At 30.6% G+C, this 15,977-nt stretch overlaps 1 protein-coding gene across 6 annotated transcripts in view; it reads left to right on the top strand.

Annotated features, from left to right (window-relative positions):
- Positions 1-12,491, top strand: part of LOC127280923 (homeotic protein antennapedia-like) — a 364,206-nt gene extending 351,715 nt beyond the window's left edge. For all 6 annotated transcript variants that reach the window (XM_051304330.1, XM_051304328.1, XM_051304329.1 and 3 more), the window contains one exon: positions 7,876-12,491. In XM_051304330.1, the coding sequence (XP_051160287.1) occupies positions 7,876-8,129 (254 nt within the window). In that variant the 3' untranslated portion in view covers positions 8,130-12,491. The remainder of the gene's footprint in view (positions 1-7,875) is intronic.
- The last annotated feature ends 3,486 nt before the right edge of the window (positions 12,492-15,977 follow it).

The raw sequence follows: 15,977 nt of genomic DNA, 5'->3' as shown, positions 1-15,977 counted from the left end.
TTTTCGTCTCAAGTGAAATGAAATTAGCTGTATAAAAGAAATTATACATTTTAATATTAAAATACTCGAGGGGGCTGTAAAACTTTTTAAATGAAGAGTGAGTAAGTGAAGAAGTTGCTTGGTGGGGTAAAAGTTTCTTGAGTTTGATCGCGCACAACTTTAAAGAGGTACAACGATTGTGAAGAAGAGCGCAACCCAACTGAGAATTTATGATGGCCATAACGAAGTGATAATAGGCAAGGTCGTAACTCTTACGCAGAAAGATATTGAAGAGGGCTCAGGTTATATAGGTAAAAGACAAAGAGTACAGGTTCTAATATCCCACTGTGTATATGCCCTTATTCTGTCAAACCCTCCCCCCCCCTAACCCCTTACCCATTGGGCCTATATATTGTTCAAATCCCATAAAATTTACTGTCCCTTATATATTGCTCAACCTCTGCAGGTTGGATTTACTTTCTTGTCGCAAAATTCCTCCACTCTTTACACCCTTCAGTCTTGCTTCAACTTCCGGAAACGCGTCTTGAAAATTTATCTTTCGCCTCCTCATTTTCTCGATCAGTGTTTCTCTCTCTATATATAGTTAAACTTTTACTATTTTCTACTCGATTAATTAATTTTAAAAATTTGTTTTAAAATTTTTACTAATTATAGAAAAGTAATTTTAAAAAATTTGTCAATTTTAGAAATTTAGTATTTTTCAAAAATTTAGTTTCAAGTGTTTAAATTTAGTGTTAAATAAGTGATAAGTAATACTGAAAATGTTTAAAAAGGTACATATATATTTTTAATTCGTTAAATTAAAAATTGTTGATTTTATACAATAATTTGATTAATGATTAACATTATATGATTGAGGTTATGTTTAAGATTCTAGATTATCATATCATACAGTATGATAAAATTCAAGTAATTGATAATTAATAAATGAGTGTAATAAATAAAAATGAAATAAAAGATAAGAATAATAAATGGGGGGGAATTATAAAGTCGTCCCATCTCTCGGTTATGCTCGGAAGCAGGTTTTTAAAAGCCGATTGGCCGATAAGAGGTCCGCTACTGGTGAATAGAATGTGTGTGTGTAGGTCCCAGAAAATGCTCACAGATGTCGACACGTGGCTTGTAAAAACTAAAGGTGTGCGTGATCTCGAAATTCAACTGGCACCGAGGCGTTCTCTTTCCCCTCCCTCTCCCCCTTCTCGCGCCATCAAAAAAACCATCTCTTTTCATCCTTGTAAACCGTATACGCGAACGCGTTGCAAAATGACGCTATAAGCAATCTTATGAATTATGCATGACACAATTTTATAGATGCATGTGCGCTGAACACTTATCGCTGAAAACGTCGGGATTCCCTGGACACGTTCGAAGCTTAGGAAATTCTTCGGCATTTATAAAAGAGACCGAATTGACAAATTGGTATAGTTGTCTTTTGAAAAAAAAAAGATAGGGAAATATCGTTGACAGAGTTATAGAGATTCTTTAATGATAAATTTTTCTTTAATGTGAAGAAAATTATTTTGTAGAATCTACTTTTTTAAAACTGTTTTGTACTTATTCTTTGAAACTAATTTTGAAAATATTTTTCTTAACTTTTTTCAAAATATTTTCAATATATTTCAATTATTTCAAATGGTTATTAAATTGTCGTTGAAGAAATGATCAGGGAAATAATAATATATATTATGAAAATAATAGTTCCAAAGACAGAAATCGATAGGTGATAAATAATTCATGGATCAGGCAAATGTTCTAAATCGGTATTATATGGTATATGATAGGGAGAGAAACTTTTGATAAATATCGCCAATTGTGGTCACGGACCTTATGTTTTATGTGAGCAAATTCATTATCTTCAACTCGTAAATTGTAACGATCAAATTCGAACTTATATAGAGTCAATTCGTCAAACGACATTTCGTCATTGTTTTTTCATTGTCGCAATTGCGTGAGAAGAAAATTTCAACGCTTTTTCTTATGTTGATATTAGCATACATTTTTTTTTTTTTTACTAAACTAATTATTAATTATTATTAATTAATATTATTAATAATTAATACTACATAGCAGAAAGAAGTATATTTTAAAATTGTAGTCACTTTTAAAATGTTTAAAATATCTAATCATTTTATGCATCTTAAAACCAAATGCATTTTAAGATGCAGTTGATAACTTTTTTGGAAATATCCTAAAAGTGACTACAATCTTAAAGTGGCTATATACTGCTATCTTGATTGAATTTAATTCAAATAATCCGTTACTTATCAAATAAATATTTACTTAAAGCAAATAATTTTTTAAACCAAATAATTGAATTAAATAAACTGGGACTAAGAGTATTTTTTCTAATTTACAATAGTTACTGTTACCATTTAGTTAGTCTGCTTATTCATTTCGTTAGTAAGGTAATAACTAATTAAATAGTTATGCCAAAAAATGGATTAGTTAAACCAACTAATAAAATAGTTATGCCAGCCAATAAAAATATTTATTTGATAATAAACTAATGGATATTATTTGAATAAAATAAATTTTGTTCATTGTATATTAAAATGCCTACTTTTTTTAAAGAATCTAAATTTTATTTATATTCACAAATTATAAAATTCCGTAATTAAAATTAATGTTTCTTATCAATCACCCATTTGTTAAATTAATCACATCTAATATCAATATACCTACTTCAATTTTCATTCGTAAACTTCAGAAATGAGGTATTGTTATGAAGCAAAAAAAAAAAAAGTGTGATTGGTAGCAAAGGGGATTTTAATATGCGCGAGGTAATTGCGATCTTTCATGAAAAGATTTATGACATCGAGTATGCCCCCATAAATAAGTATGCTTCGCACACACTATAGAGTGTGTAATAACGCTTCCGTTAAATCATGTTTATACACTTGTCGAAATTGCAATTATTTACTTTCTTTTTTTTTTTTTTTGAAATTCTTAATTTTTTTTTTTCTACTTTTAGTTCCCCATCTATTTTTAGGCTATATTTGTCAAAAGTTTCTTTTTTTCTAAAAGACCGGATGAACAGGCCATGTGTGTGTGTGTATGCCATGGACAAAAAGAAGAGGGTCTACCTGACCCTTAAAAAAATTTTTTCAAGAGTCAAAAAATTTGTACACGGTTCTCGTTATAATCCGGCCGTTTGGTAATTTTCGGGCGAGAGATATCGTGCCGCAACGATGGCGGCGGTATACGATATTCAAAAAGGGATGCTGAGAGAGGAGAGACGGAGAAAATGAGGCGAGAGAATCTCGACAGAAGTATATAGAAGTTAAGTTGGTTGGAGGAGAAGGTGGAGAAGAAGGAGGAACGAATGACGATGATGAATGATCCACAGAAACTCGGGTCCGTTCTTTAGGGCCGCCATAGTATAGCCACCATATATGCGAGAAATTAGTGGGAGAGTGTGTCATGAAGGACTTCTCAAAAGATCAGAATTCAGTTTAGATCCTTTGTTTAATAGACGTGAACATGGAAAAGAGCCACACCCTTTCCCTTGTTTTCAGCATTCCATTATTCCATATAGATTTTTTTTTTTATATCTTATTATCCCAGATTTAAAGCCATTTTCCCTATTTCGATAGATTTTCGAATATTTCTTGAATTCTGATGTTAACAATGTCATCAAGATTTTGAAAGGAACAATGATGTCATCATTAGTTCATCATTCGAGTCAGAGAGAGAGAGAGAGAGAGATAGGAAGATTGATACTTCAGCCAGGGTCCATTTGAATGTTGAGGCAACAGCTTTTGTGTCCATTATGCGTGTAGCCAAATTATTCAACTAGAATTTATGGTTACGTGAGTAATGTGTGTTAAGGTAATGTCTTTATTATCAATGAGCGTCTTTAAATTTTCATTTCAAAATTCTCTAAATTATTAGATTCAGAAGAATTCTGTTATGGAATCATATAACTTTTTAAGTATTCTAAAAATACATATTGCCCTTAAGGAAGTAAAGATGTGTTTTCAAAATTTTGTCACAAATAGGAAACTTTTGAGAATTTTCAAGGTTGCCTTGAGATATATATATATATATATTAAAACTTTAATTGGACTTTGCTGAGCCGCGCCTTATTAGCGGGGTTACAACATTCGACTAGCTGTTAATCTAAAAAAATAAGTCCTGTTTATATCCTGAGGCGGCAAAAGTCGACGGGAGAAGCGGAGCAACTAGCCTATAATAAGCGACGGTTGTGTATATGTTCTGTTCTCCGTTCTGTTCCGTTCCTTCATGCTGCGCCAGTGTAAGGCAGACTCATAAATCTCTTGGCATACTCCAGGGGACATTTGATCCTTGCGTAACCCAACGCCGTTAATTTATTGCTCCGCGTTTAAAGTCACCTTCATTCGCGTAGTGCTGGAACTGTTCAACATACAGCCTAGGTTTTCTTATTATCGACCTGCTTCACACGCGCAATGCCTAAAACGTGAGTCAGAAGAAAATATATATATATATCTTCTTTTTTCCTCAACCAAAACTGGGTGGTCGAATTCGTAAACTGTTATACATATGGTACACTGTTCATTTGAAGATGATCTTTGAACTCAAAAAAAAATTTTACATTTCTGCGCTTTTTTGTCATTCTCTTGCTTCCGCGACGGATATTTTATATTATTTTTGATTATATGAAAGTTGATTTTAATAAAATAATGGAAAAAAAATGTAAATGTCAGGGTTGTGAATGTAAAACACGTTCAATTGTTATTCAATCCGTTTGGCATTCACTATCTCTTTTATAATATACGATGTATAGATGCTTTAGCATGTTAAGGTGCAAGAATTAATTTGTCACGTTTGTTTTCTTATTAAAGAAATATTTCATCACGACATTGTTCTATATTGTCTATAGAAGTCTAATTTATAAACACAGATAAAAAAAAGAACATATATATATATGATTTTAAATCATCAATGAAGCAAAATTTTTACGATTTAGTTTTCAAAAAATAAATTTTCTGCTGACGATTGGTATATGGAAAAAATTTCGATGATTCGAAACTAATTATATATACCAATTCTTAGAAACTTGAATTATATATTACGTTAAAATTCACGACTGCCAACTTGGCTCGTTTTTCGTGATTTTGTCGTTTGAAAATTCTCTGGTATGCCTTTGGGCTGTTCAACGCATACAACGATTGTATATATGCATGTATTCAAATCCTTGTTGGTAAAGAGGCAATGCAGTCTCTTTAATTAACCTCGCATGCCGAGAGAGTACAGCGACTCATAATACTGTCTCGTGACGTCTGATCCGTAAACGCGGATGCGCCTCGTCACTTCATCTTTTCAACTCTCTCACGTACGATTGGCTGAGATATTTGCGTTTCCCCTTTGCACCAAACGACATGGCACTCGGTCAATCGACACCATCAGTTTTGTACTAAGGATTTACGAGTCAACTAACCTTTAACTCTTGAGGCTAACTCACTATATACTTAATGGGATATAACTATTTCTGAATGCAATCATGCTCTGAATGCTCTTTACAAAGTCTGTTTGTCATGAGGCTTAATTACCTGTAACTGCTTCCTTTAATTCGATGTGCATACCCATTGAATACACTGCTAACAGGTGTCTATTGTTGACGCGTAGTCTATTCCCAATTATTATTATTATTGGTATAACTTTCTCAGAAGTATTTCATTGTTCCATTGTTTTATATATAAAATGATTAAAATTCTAATTTAAGAATATTATAAGGGGTCAAAAAAAAAATTCTTTGAATTTTATATGATCTATAATTATATCTGAAAAGATCAAGGAAGTGGTTCGTTTGAACTTAATTTTGGGCCAGACAAATGTGGTCCGGACTTTAACTGTTACTCTCTCTCGGGTTTCTTGATTGGGTTGAGGAGGCTATATCTCGTGCTTGCCTCTTTGCCTCATCCCACAATCCTTAAGACATGCACGTCTCTTCTACCATTTCACCACTTGTGGCATTTATCTTCTTCAAACCTATTCCTTCGTCTTGATTAAGTGCTAGTCTGATATTTATAAATGCGTTCCTACCTTCATGAACTTTTAGGCTCAATAATAAAAGGGTTCCTTTTTAGAATATGAAACACACCAAGATCAAAAGAGATATATACTATTTTTTTTCTGTCATTTGTCATTAAAAAAAAAAGATCATCCGATTATAAATCAAATCTGTTTAAAAAAAAAACCTTGAGATTTAGAAAGAGGCATGTTTTTTATAATTCCGTTAGAATTATGAAATATATTGTTTGTCTATTATTAAAAAGCGTTGAAGAGAATAAAATTAAAGGTTTTTAAATTTCGTAAATGTAATTTGATAATTTTAATCTATATTTGTTTGTCAATAAACGATTTAGATTTGCCTACATATGTCTTTATGGTTTTGTGATCTTCATCTAAATCTCGAAATTGACTTGTTTCAATAATGACGAAGTGGCAGCTTGTTCTGTAATGATTGTTCAAGATTGATGGATGACGCTAAAGTCTATCTGATGATTCAAATATAAATGTCATCATTAAGAAGATGTCTTCCTAGAAAAGAATTGATCTCTATTATATCCAAATCTTTAATTCAGAAACAACAAAAAGAGTCTTCTATTAAGTCTTAAGAAAGATTTAATGCAATTTAATCACTTTTATATATACATTTTTTCAATGTTATAATTTCTTTACATAATACAAGATATTTAATAATCTCTTTCTTTTATTTCTAATTTCAATTTTTAAGTTTTGAGAGTCGACTCATATTCAAAGCATATTTGGAAGGAGATCCTTTATACTTTGCCCGAGGGGGAAAAAAGAAGTTTTTTTTTCGTTACATTCGTGGAAGCTGCTTAAGATTGTTAGAGCTTATACGAGGAGCGCTATAGAGATTGGTATGTTGTTAATTTGAGAGCGTTCCCTGAGGAAGGAAGCAAGGGGAGTTTGTTCCCAGCACTACCTCTCTCTCTCTCTCTCTCTCTCTCTCTCTCTCTCTCTCTCTCTCTCTCTCTCTCTCTCTCTTTTTTTTTCTCACTGGATCTCACTCGTTTTCTCCGGAGCTTTCCTCCTCTTCCCTTCTCTTCTCTCAATCTCTTTCCTGTTGGATTTCTCCCTCTCTCTTAACGATTTTCAGCCCCTGAAGAATTCTCCATCTCTCTCTCTCGAGGAGAACCGCCATCCGTCTTCATCGGCCGACAGCGCGACGGGCGGCGTTTGCCTCGAATGCTCGCCAAGGAGTTTTCTTCTTCTTCTTTGACTCTTTTTTTCTCTTCTTCTTCTTCTTTCTCTTCTCATCCCACTCAAGAAATATTCCTTACGGTCTAACCTAACCCTTTTGAGATTATAGTTGCGCGAGGCAACTCTGGGTAAGCACAATTAATATTCTCGTTCGGGACTCATGTTTGCCGGCACCGACCGCAGATCACATCGCGGATACCAACTCGATATACATCATATGTGCGAAGATCGTTGCCCATTTATGATTTTTTTTTTTTTTTTCAGCTAAAAGTCACCGGATTCGAGAATGTATAATAGATCGTTTCCTCTGTGCTATAAGTCGCCTCTTTTGGTGTCGTGTGTGTTGAACCCTCGTGGATTGTATGATTCATAGTATATGAATAGTGAAAACTTTTTTTTGAGGTTAACTTTACAATACACAAAATCATGACCTATATAGTAATCATCGAATCTATAAAAATGAAAATATTATCTATTCTCCATAACGTTTACAAAAATTCGTTTAGGTCATAAACGCTAACTAGAGAAAGGTATGCTTGCAAGTCAAGGCAAATCGTCACAAGATGGCGCTGAGCTTGTCCCGCAGTTAATTGGCGCCAACTTTTAATATTGAAAACTTATTTTTCGCAACTGGTTTTTTAATAAAATTCTTTTTTTTTCTTGCAGAGAGGAAACGGGGTAGGCAAACGTATACAAGATACCAAACACTCGAGCTGGAAAAGGAGTTTCACTTCAATAGATATCTCACCAGGCGGCGACGTATTGAGATCGCGCACGCCCTTTGCCTGACGGAAAGACAGATAAAAATCTGGTTTCAAAATAGACGAATGAAGTGGAAGAAGGAGAATAAAACGAAGGGCGAACCTGGCTCAGGAGATGGTGAAACGGACATTTCACCACAAACATCGCCCCAAGGTTGAGAGAATAACTATATAAGAGGAATTCTCTTTTTTAAAAAGAGGTCCTCTCACAAGGATTCTTCATAAACCTTGTTTCCACTACCTCCTCCCCCACCCCCCGATGACCTCCAAATGACCTCCCCTCACCCTCACAGCAATGACGCTTATCTTGTCGTGTTAATCATGTTGCTCGTACCAAAAAGAAGACGAAACAGGAAGCAGAGGAAAAGTTGCCGGACCAGAGAGGAGAATTAGAAAAAGAAAAAATAACCTCACAGTCAGAAAGAGGGGAAAATCCAGTCGTTACGGGAATGCGCAATTCTATACTATGATAAGAACGGTGTTTAAATTTAAAAAAAAAAAAAAACTGGATCGCATGCTAATCAGAACCGCGTTAACCTCTATTACGTTTAATCGAATGTAATTTACTAAAGCCTATATATAAATATATATATATATAGAGAGAGAGAAAGAGATACGAAAATATACGTAACTTAATGTGACTTGACACGCATCTTTTTATGTGGAACAAAAATGAATGTGAAAATGTATGAATGATTACCAGAGTAAAAGATTGTCGTATATGAGACCTGATATAGAGGAAAAAGTTTTATTATTATTTATTTCTCTTACGTATAGTAAATACGTAGTGTACCTAGAGTTTGTTAGTGTAGATACCGATTATACATTATGTCTCTAGTAGCGGTAGGTAGACGGTTTAGTATCTTAGAGATCGTTTAGATAGTCCTCTACCACCGCGGTGGCTCGGCAAGGATGTAAAAATTCCCGACGTGCCAAGTGTGATCTGATAATGTTTCTCACGGAAGGGAAGTGGGTCGCGGATTATTCGCTATAAAAAGAAAAATAAAATAATTCTCTCAAAAATGCATTTAAAAATTTCCTTTTTCCAAAAAAAAAAAAATTGTTTTACAAATTTTCTTTAACGGAGAGATATATTCAAAAAAAAAAAAAAAAAAAACCCCGTGGAAAATAAGATCTGATACCCAGTGATACGGTGATACGTGTAATCCAATATATAATAGAAAAAAATCGAAAAAAAAAACCAAGAATGAATGCCTGAATGAGAGAAGAAAAAAGAAAAGATCGAGAAATTGACTTCAGTGCCCTCCGGCGGAGCAGAGTGGAACTTCCTCAACGTCATCTCAAGGTCAGTTCTATAAGACTTATAGGTATTTTACTGTGTATAGTAAATAAGTGCACGTTAATACCTTTACTTTCTTATGGAGTCAATCAGCTTTTTTTTATTTACGTATTCCCCCCCCCCTAACCCCAAATAGAAAATTCACCACTTGTGAGAAAGATCTAATTTTTTTGAATCTCTTGAAGGATTTTTATTACTGTAAATAAAATTAAAAATATAAAAAGAATGCGTAAATAAAATTTTGCTTATGAATGAAGAAAAAAAAAAATACACCGACTTGAGATGAATTCAATTTTATTTAAAAATAAAAATATGCCGGGCGTTAATATTATCTAACAAATGAAAGTTTAATTATAATATGATATATTATTGTAAATTATAATATCATAATACATAGTATTATGATTATATATTATGATAATATTTTCATTATAATATTATATTATGATATTATAATGCTGTAATATTTAATTATATATATATATAATATATATAGCTTACCGTTACTAGAAAAAATGAATCCGAAAATGGATTTTTATAATGATCTCGGATCAGTGAGCCTGTAGTGATTATATTTTCGTCCGCTATGCGATTATCGAGATTTCAAAATAGAGTGATATTATTTAGCGAAAAATCTATCCCTGCTCCGCAGACGTGAGGCCAAGTTACCAGTGACGTGAGAGAAAGAAAAAACGAATGAAATTGAAACACTTGATTGCTTTTTTTAAAAAAAATCGTTTTTTGCTCCTAGGTTGAGAATCCCTGCGCTACTCCCCACTCTTTTATATCCAGCGCTCTCCGATTGGACGCACTGTCGAGGAGTGGGGCGTAAGGCAGGGGTTCTCAACATAGGATCCGTAAAACTAGAAATATACTTATTTTATTCTCAAAATTGTTATTTTGAGATGAAAGCAATTCTTTTTTTTTTAGAAAATACATGCTTTGTATTCGTGAGTAAATTTAACCTTTCAAAATAAATGTTCTCGACTTAATTATTATTGTCCAAAGGTGACATTTGCATTAAAATTGAGATCAAAGCACTCTTGTTGTTGAAAGCTTGTAATTATAGCCATTTCTATGGTGTTTTGTTGTCCTTAAAGCGTAACAGCCAATCTCGACTTGAAGTCAACTGACGGGAAATTAAATTAACTGATTCTAAATTATTTTTAATTCACACATACAACTTCTAAATTGGTAAATAGTTATTTATTAAAAATTTAATTTAAAATAAAAACTTTAATTTTTTTTTTAAATACAAAGTAAAATGAATTGAGAGCATCTAGTTAGTAATTAAAAAAAAAAATCAAGTGTTTCTGAAATGAATGGTAAACGAATAATTGTCGGCCCGTTAGTGCAATCGATCTTTAATCGATTGTCAAAGGGATAAATCAAATCTCGGTTGACCGTGACCGCGCCGCGACGAATTTTGTGCTGTGTTGTAAAATTAGTTATCGACACTTAGTTTTTATGATACACACGACAACAATATATACGTAATTGAGATATATTATATTATTATTATTATTATAAATATAGACAAGGATATTCTATTTAATGAAGATTTTTCCAACGCGTCGCCTAGAGTCGAAAAAAAAAAATTATAGTAAACATTCATTTTTTCCTGGCTAAAATTATAATTGTATATCAAATATCAAGGGCACAGATTTTTTTAAAATTAATTTTTAATTGTTATAGAAGAAAAAATAAATTGTACCTCGGAACCTTAAATTATGCATTTATTATTATAATAATATTTATTATTATTATTAGTAGTTTTATAATTATTGTAATATAATAATTAATGTAATAAATAATTTTTAGAAGGGAATTTAATTAAAAATTGATTTCATGAGAAAAATTGAAATAATTATATTGATAACGGATTATATCTAAAAGTGGATTTATAAATGAATCTGCTGCCCTTGATACCAATGTACGTAATATGTGGTCCATAGCTCGGTGTGTCGATTGAGCACGACCAGCCTTTCTTTTCTAAAAGATTTATTTATGTGCTTTTTACCTTTAGAGCGCAACGAACTGTAAAAAAAAAAAAAAAAAAAACCCCGGCCATCGCTCGTTGCAACGTCGATTGCAATTCGAAAAGCCCGCCGGTTTTCTGATCGACCAATGGCGACCGCGCTGTCTATAAATCAACGTTATCACGCTTTCATGAAAGTGCATTTCGTTGAGCGAACGATTTTTTTTTTTTCATCATACGCCCATCGAGACTTCAAACTTGCTCCATTTTGTTGAAAAAAAAAAGATACCACAAATTTCACTAATACAAAAAAATATATTTTTTTGAAAATTAAATAATTCTCATATACATAAAAAAGAGGTTTTTTTTTATTTCAATTGATTAAGAATTAAAATAATAGAAAATTAATTTTAGTAAATTTTTTAATTAAATTATATGTGTTAAAAAATTAGTTTTTAATTATTTTATGATTGTTTTTTTTCGATGTTTAATGAACCAAATCGGTTGTTTGTCTTGAGTTTTCTTCTTTTTTTTTTCTATTCGTATGTAATATGTTTAGAATTTTTAAATCTCGGAAACTTGAGGCAAATAAATCTTAGACCAACGATTATTCTAAAAAGATAAGTTTTTTTTGTTGATTTTTGCAATTTTTTTCTTTTATACATAGAGAATAGTTGTTTAGTTTTTTTTTTTGTTTTGTTGAATATAAACAATTCATCTTGAATTTTAATTGAGCATTAATGTCATCTAATCTATATGGGTCGCTTAATAATGGCATATTGAAGTGCAGGGTGCGGCTCGCGAGACAAAGAGTTAGATTTATCGCCTTTTGAGTCACTATATTGTTGCGCCACCTTGTATATATATATATATATTTATATTTTACGATCTCTTAAAGTGACACTCGAGGAGACAGATTTGCAATAAAAAAAAATTTATAAAAAAAATTTGAAATTTTCAAAAAGTTTTAATTATTTTTTTTTTCGTAATTTTTTTTTACTTTATTTTTATCGATCGTAAAATATCCTTGTACAAATGAGAAAGTGCAATCCTTTCAATTTGCAATGTTGCAAAGAAAAAAAAAGTAGTTTATAAAAAGAAAAAATATTTATAGAGTATATCGAATTTTTTTTTTTCAGGCGGGCTTCGCGAATCGTTACAAAGAGCGATCGTCGCGACAACCGATGTACGTATAAAAAAAAAAAAAAAAAAAAAAAAAAAAAAAAAAAAAAAAAAAAAACAATTTTGTATCCATTTGATCTTAAAAGCAAAAAAAAAATATATATATACTTATCTAGATATTTAAAAAGCGGACTAGGATTTAATCGTAAAAGGTATAAATGAAAATTATATATTTTATCTCTATTTCGAATGAATCGGGGGAAAAAAAAAAAAATTTTTATGCCTATACAGAGCAAAAATGATTAGAAAAATGTGAATGAAAAAATTTTTTGGAAAAAAAGAGGATATAAATGCGTACGTGGTGTGTCATTAAAAAAGTAGCCCTTAACGTAAGCTTAACGTCTAAATTTAAAAAAAAGAGCGTAAGATTATTAGAATTTAAGATATAATGTTGTGCAGTCGGTTGCAGCGGGCGGGGTTGAGAAAAAAAATTTTTTTTTTTTTTAGCTGACACACTGAAAGTTACTGTGACGACCAAACTAATTACACAAATCGAGAAAAGAAATATTATTTTTTCCATATTTTAATTTTATTTAAATTTTAAATTTTTCGAAAAAATTTTAATTTTTTAAATTTACATTTCAAAAGTAGATATATATTTTCGACTCGGATTTTGAAATTTTTTTTTTTTTTTTTTTTTTTTTTTTTTTTGCGGAGAATGTACATAATTTATTATTTTTAATTGACCGCAAATGCCAAACAATTTTTAATATCCCAGTGGAAAAGAAAAGAAAACCCGGTGGAATTTGTAATTTTCATATCGTTCCTTAATTATTATTTAGTTATGTAATATTTATTAATTAAAAAAAAAAAAAAAATGTTATGCGTCAAGAAAGGGGTACTTTTTATTTTCATTGAATAAAAATATTTTTCACAATCACAAATTTTTTATTGTGAACAATATTTTTTTTTTTTTTCTTTTTTTTTTCCTAAGAGCGATTTTTGTGGCAATTTTTATATACCTCTTTGCAATCATTCGCAAAAACTGTCATTTCTTTACGATAATTCAAAACTGGTAACATTTTTTTTAGGAAAAAAAAAATTTTTATTGTTTTTTTTTTTTCGTTGATAAAAATGTCGCGTCCTCGCTCGCGCAAACGCCGAACAGTTCCTGGCCCTCCTGTTTCGACAGGTTTTGCCATTTAGTCGTGTATATTCAATATAGGTCCGATATCTATCTAATTACCTAATTATACGTAATGGAATTACTCTCTCCCGTCTTTACTTCTCTCCAAAAAAAAAAAAAATTCTTATTTTTCTTCTCGCGATTCTTTCTTTACACTATAAATATTACACACTATTAGCCAATCTCCCTTTCGTGATGTAAAAAAAAAACAAAAAAAAAAAAAAAAAAGTAGCAATCACCAATCACTCCTTCCAGTAATTATACCACTTAATTATTTTAAAAAATAATAATAATAATAATTGAAAAGCTTTTTTTTTGAAAGAAATAAAAAATTGAAAAAATCAAATTTTAATTTTATTAAAAGAAATTTAAAAAAAATTTGTGGTATAATAGTGGAAGATTCAAACCGTGAAGACTGATGAACCCGAACATTCGTATAGCAGGACAAACGATCACATTATATTTATAATATAGAAGAGCGAGATGGAAATTTAAAAGATAATTTCACTTTCTGGAGGAAATAAATGTTAAGGCATAAGAAAAATTTATTTTCTGCAGAGTTTGGTGTATTTTGTATATTAAAATTCGAGGCTTTTAAATTTCCATCTTCTTGAAAGAAAAGAAGAAGAAAAAAAAAAAACCCCCCTTTGAGTACTGTCCACTGTACAGGACACACAGGTAGGCGCCCGGTTCTTTTTATATTTAAAAAAAAAAAAAAAAAATTATCGGCAGGGCACCGTGATAAAAGCGACGCCTGACGTTGTGGCATTGAATCGCGAATTCTGTATACGATACCGTGTAGGTAAAGTAGGTACCTGTTTACTAGACTAAAACTTTACGCTAGCAAAAGGGGTTTAGAGACGTAAAAAAACACAAAACTATTTATTATTACCAATGTGTAAACGATATTGTAAAGACGAAGTTTAAAATTAGTCCAAAAACAAAAAAAAATAATAATTAAACACAGATTTAGTATAAGAGATGACAATATAACGAGTGCCGCCACGTCTCTCGTCGTTCGAAAAAAAGAGATACGTAATTTTTTACTACGTTTGAAATGAGTGTTATAATGAATTTTTTTTTTTTTTCTCAAAATGAACGGTCAGTTTCAGCGTTGCCCTGCCGAAGCCACAAACACTAATTTACGAACATAAAACGAAAACGACCAGTTCGAATATAAAAAGAACAAAATCATTTTTGGAAACAAAATTTAAATTAAGAAAATTCAGTTTAATACAAAAAAAAAAAAGAAAAATTCTTTAAATCAGAAAAGAAAATTGAGGCAAAAAAAAAAGGAACTTATATACGTAATTAAGGTACGCCGAGAACGTGAATTTACACTACTTACCGAAGGTTTATTAAGAGATGCGACAAAAGAGGTATAAATAAATGAATATATAAATAAAAAAAAAAAAAGTATATATATATAAATATAAATACGAATATTATTATATACACTAAACGTACATAATTATTTTGTAGTGTACCGCAGTATGTAAACTAAGTGTACACATAAAAATTAAAAGCATGATGATTAAAATGGTCACGACGCTAAAATAAAAATAAAAAAAAAAACGAACGATTATTGTATTATGAATGCGACGACGATGGAATATTATATATATATATGTACGTATAAATATATATATATATATATATATATATATGTATATATAGTATTACCCTGCTATTACGTCGACAAGTCTAAACCATATTGTATTATATATAAGAGTCTGTCCATATTAATAATAATGATTATTAATTATAATAACTGTGTTTGAAAACGAGAAATAAAATGTGGTTGAATATGAATTGTTTAGATTTTCTTTTTTTTTTTTTTATTAAATTTACAATTTTTTCTAATTATCTAATTTAATTAATTATTATCGTACCATGTTAATTTTTCTCTTTAATTTAATTTAAATTAGTTTTTTTTGTACCCAAAAAAGAATATTAAAAGTTTATTTAATTGTAAACGAAAAAAAAAAAAAATAGAATATTAAGCTAGCACCGCGCTAGGTGTAAGTGGTACTGCCAGCATAAGTAGTAGACACTTGTCTCACTTGACGGACAACTACTACTTATAAGTAGTAATGCTATACGCGTAGCGCGATGCTAGTCACGGTAATTTAAATTTTTTTTCTCAATAAAAATTACAAAATTTTCAAAAAATTATTATTTTTATAAATTTCTTTTTTGAAAACTCAATTTAAAAATTTCATTTCCATTGAAAAAAATTCCAAAAATATTTTTTTTGAATAATTATTTATTTTAATTAGATTTAAAAAAATTGAATAAGATTTTTTTTTAATGCAAAAAAAGTTGAAGAAGAAAAAAATTAAAAAGCGCGTGAAAGTTTCTAGTATTTTCAGGGGATAATGATGAAAGTTACGTATATATATATACATATATATATATATA

This window comes from Leptopilina boulardi, unplaced genomic scaffold, assembly GCF_019393585.1.
Source record: "Leptopilina boulardi isolate dan_hultmark-lab unplaced genomic scaffold, ZJU_Lbou_2.1 LbouV2_258, whole genome shotgun sequence".
Classification (NCBI taxonomy): domain Eukaryota; kingdom Metazoa; phylum Arthropoda; class Insecta; order Hymenoptera; family Figitidae; genus Leptopilina; species Leptopilina boulardi.
The sequence above is the reverse complement of the archived record's forward strand: the minus strand, read 5'-3'. Positions and strand labels throughout refer to the sequence as shown.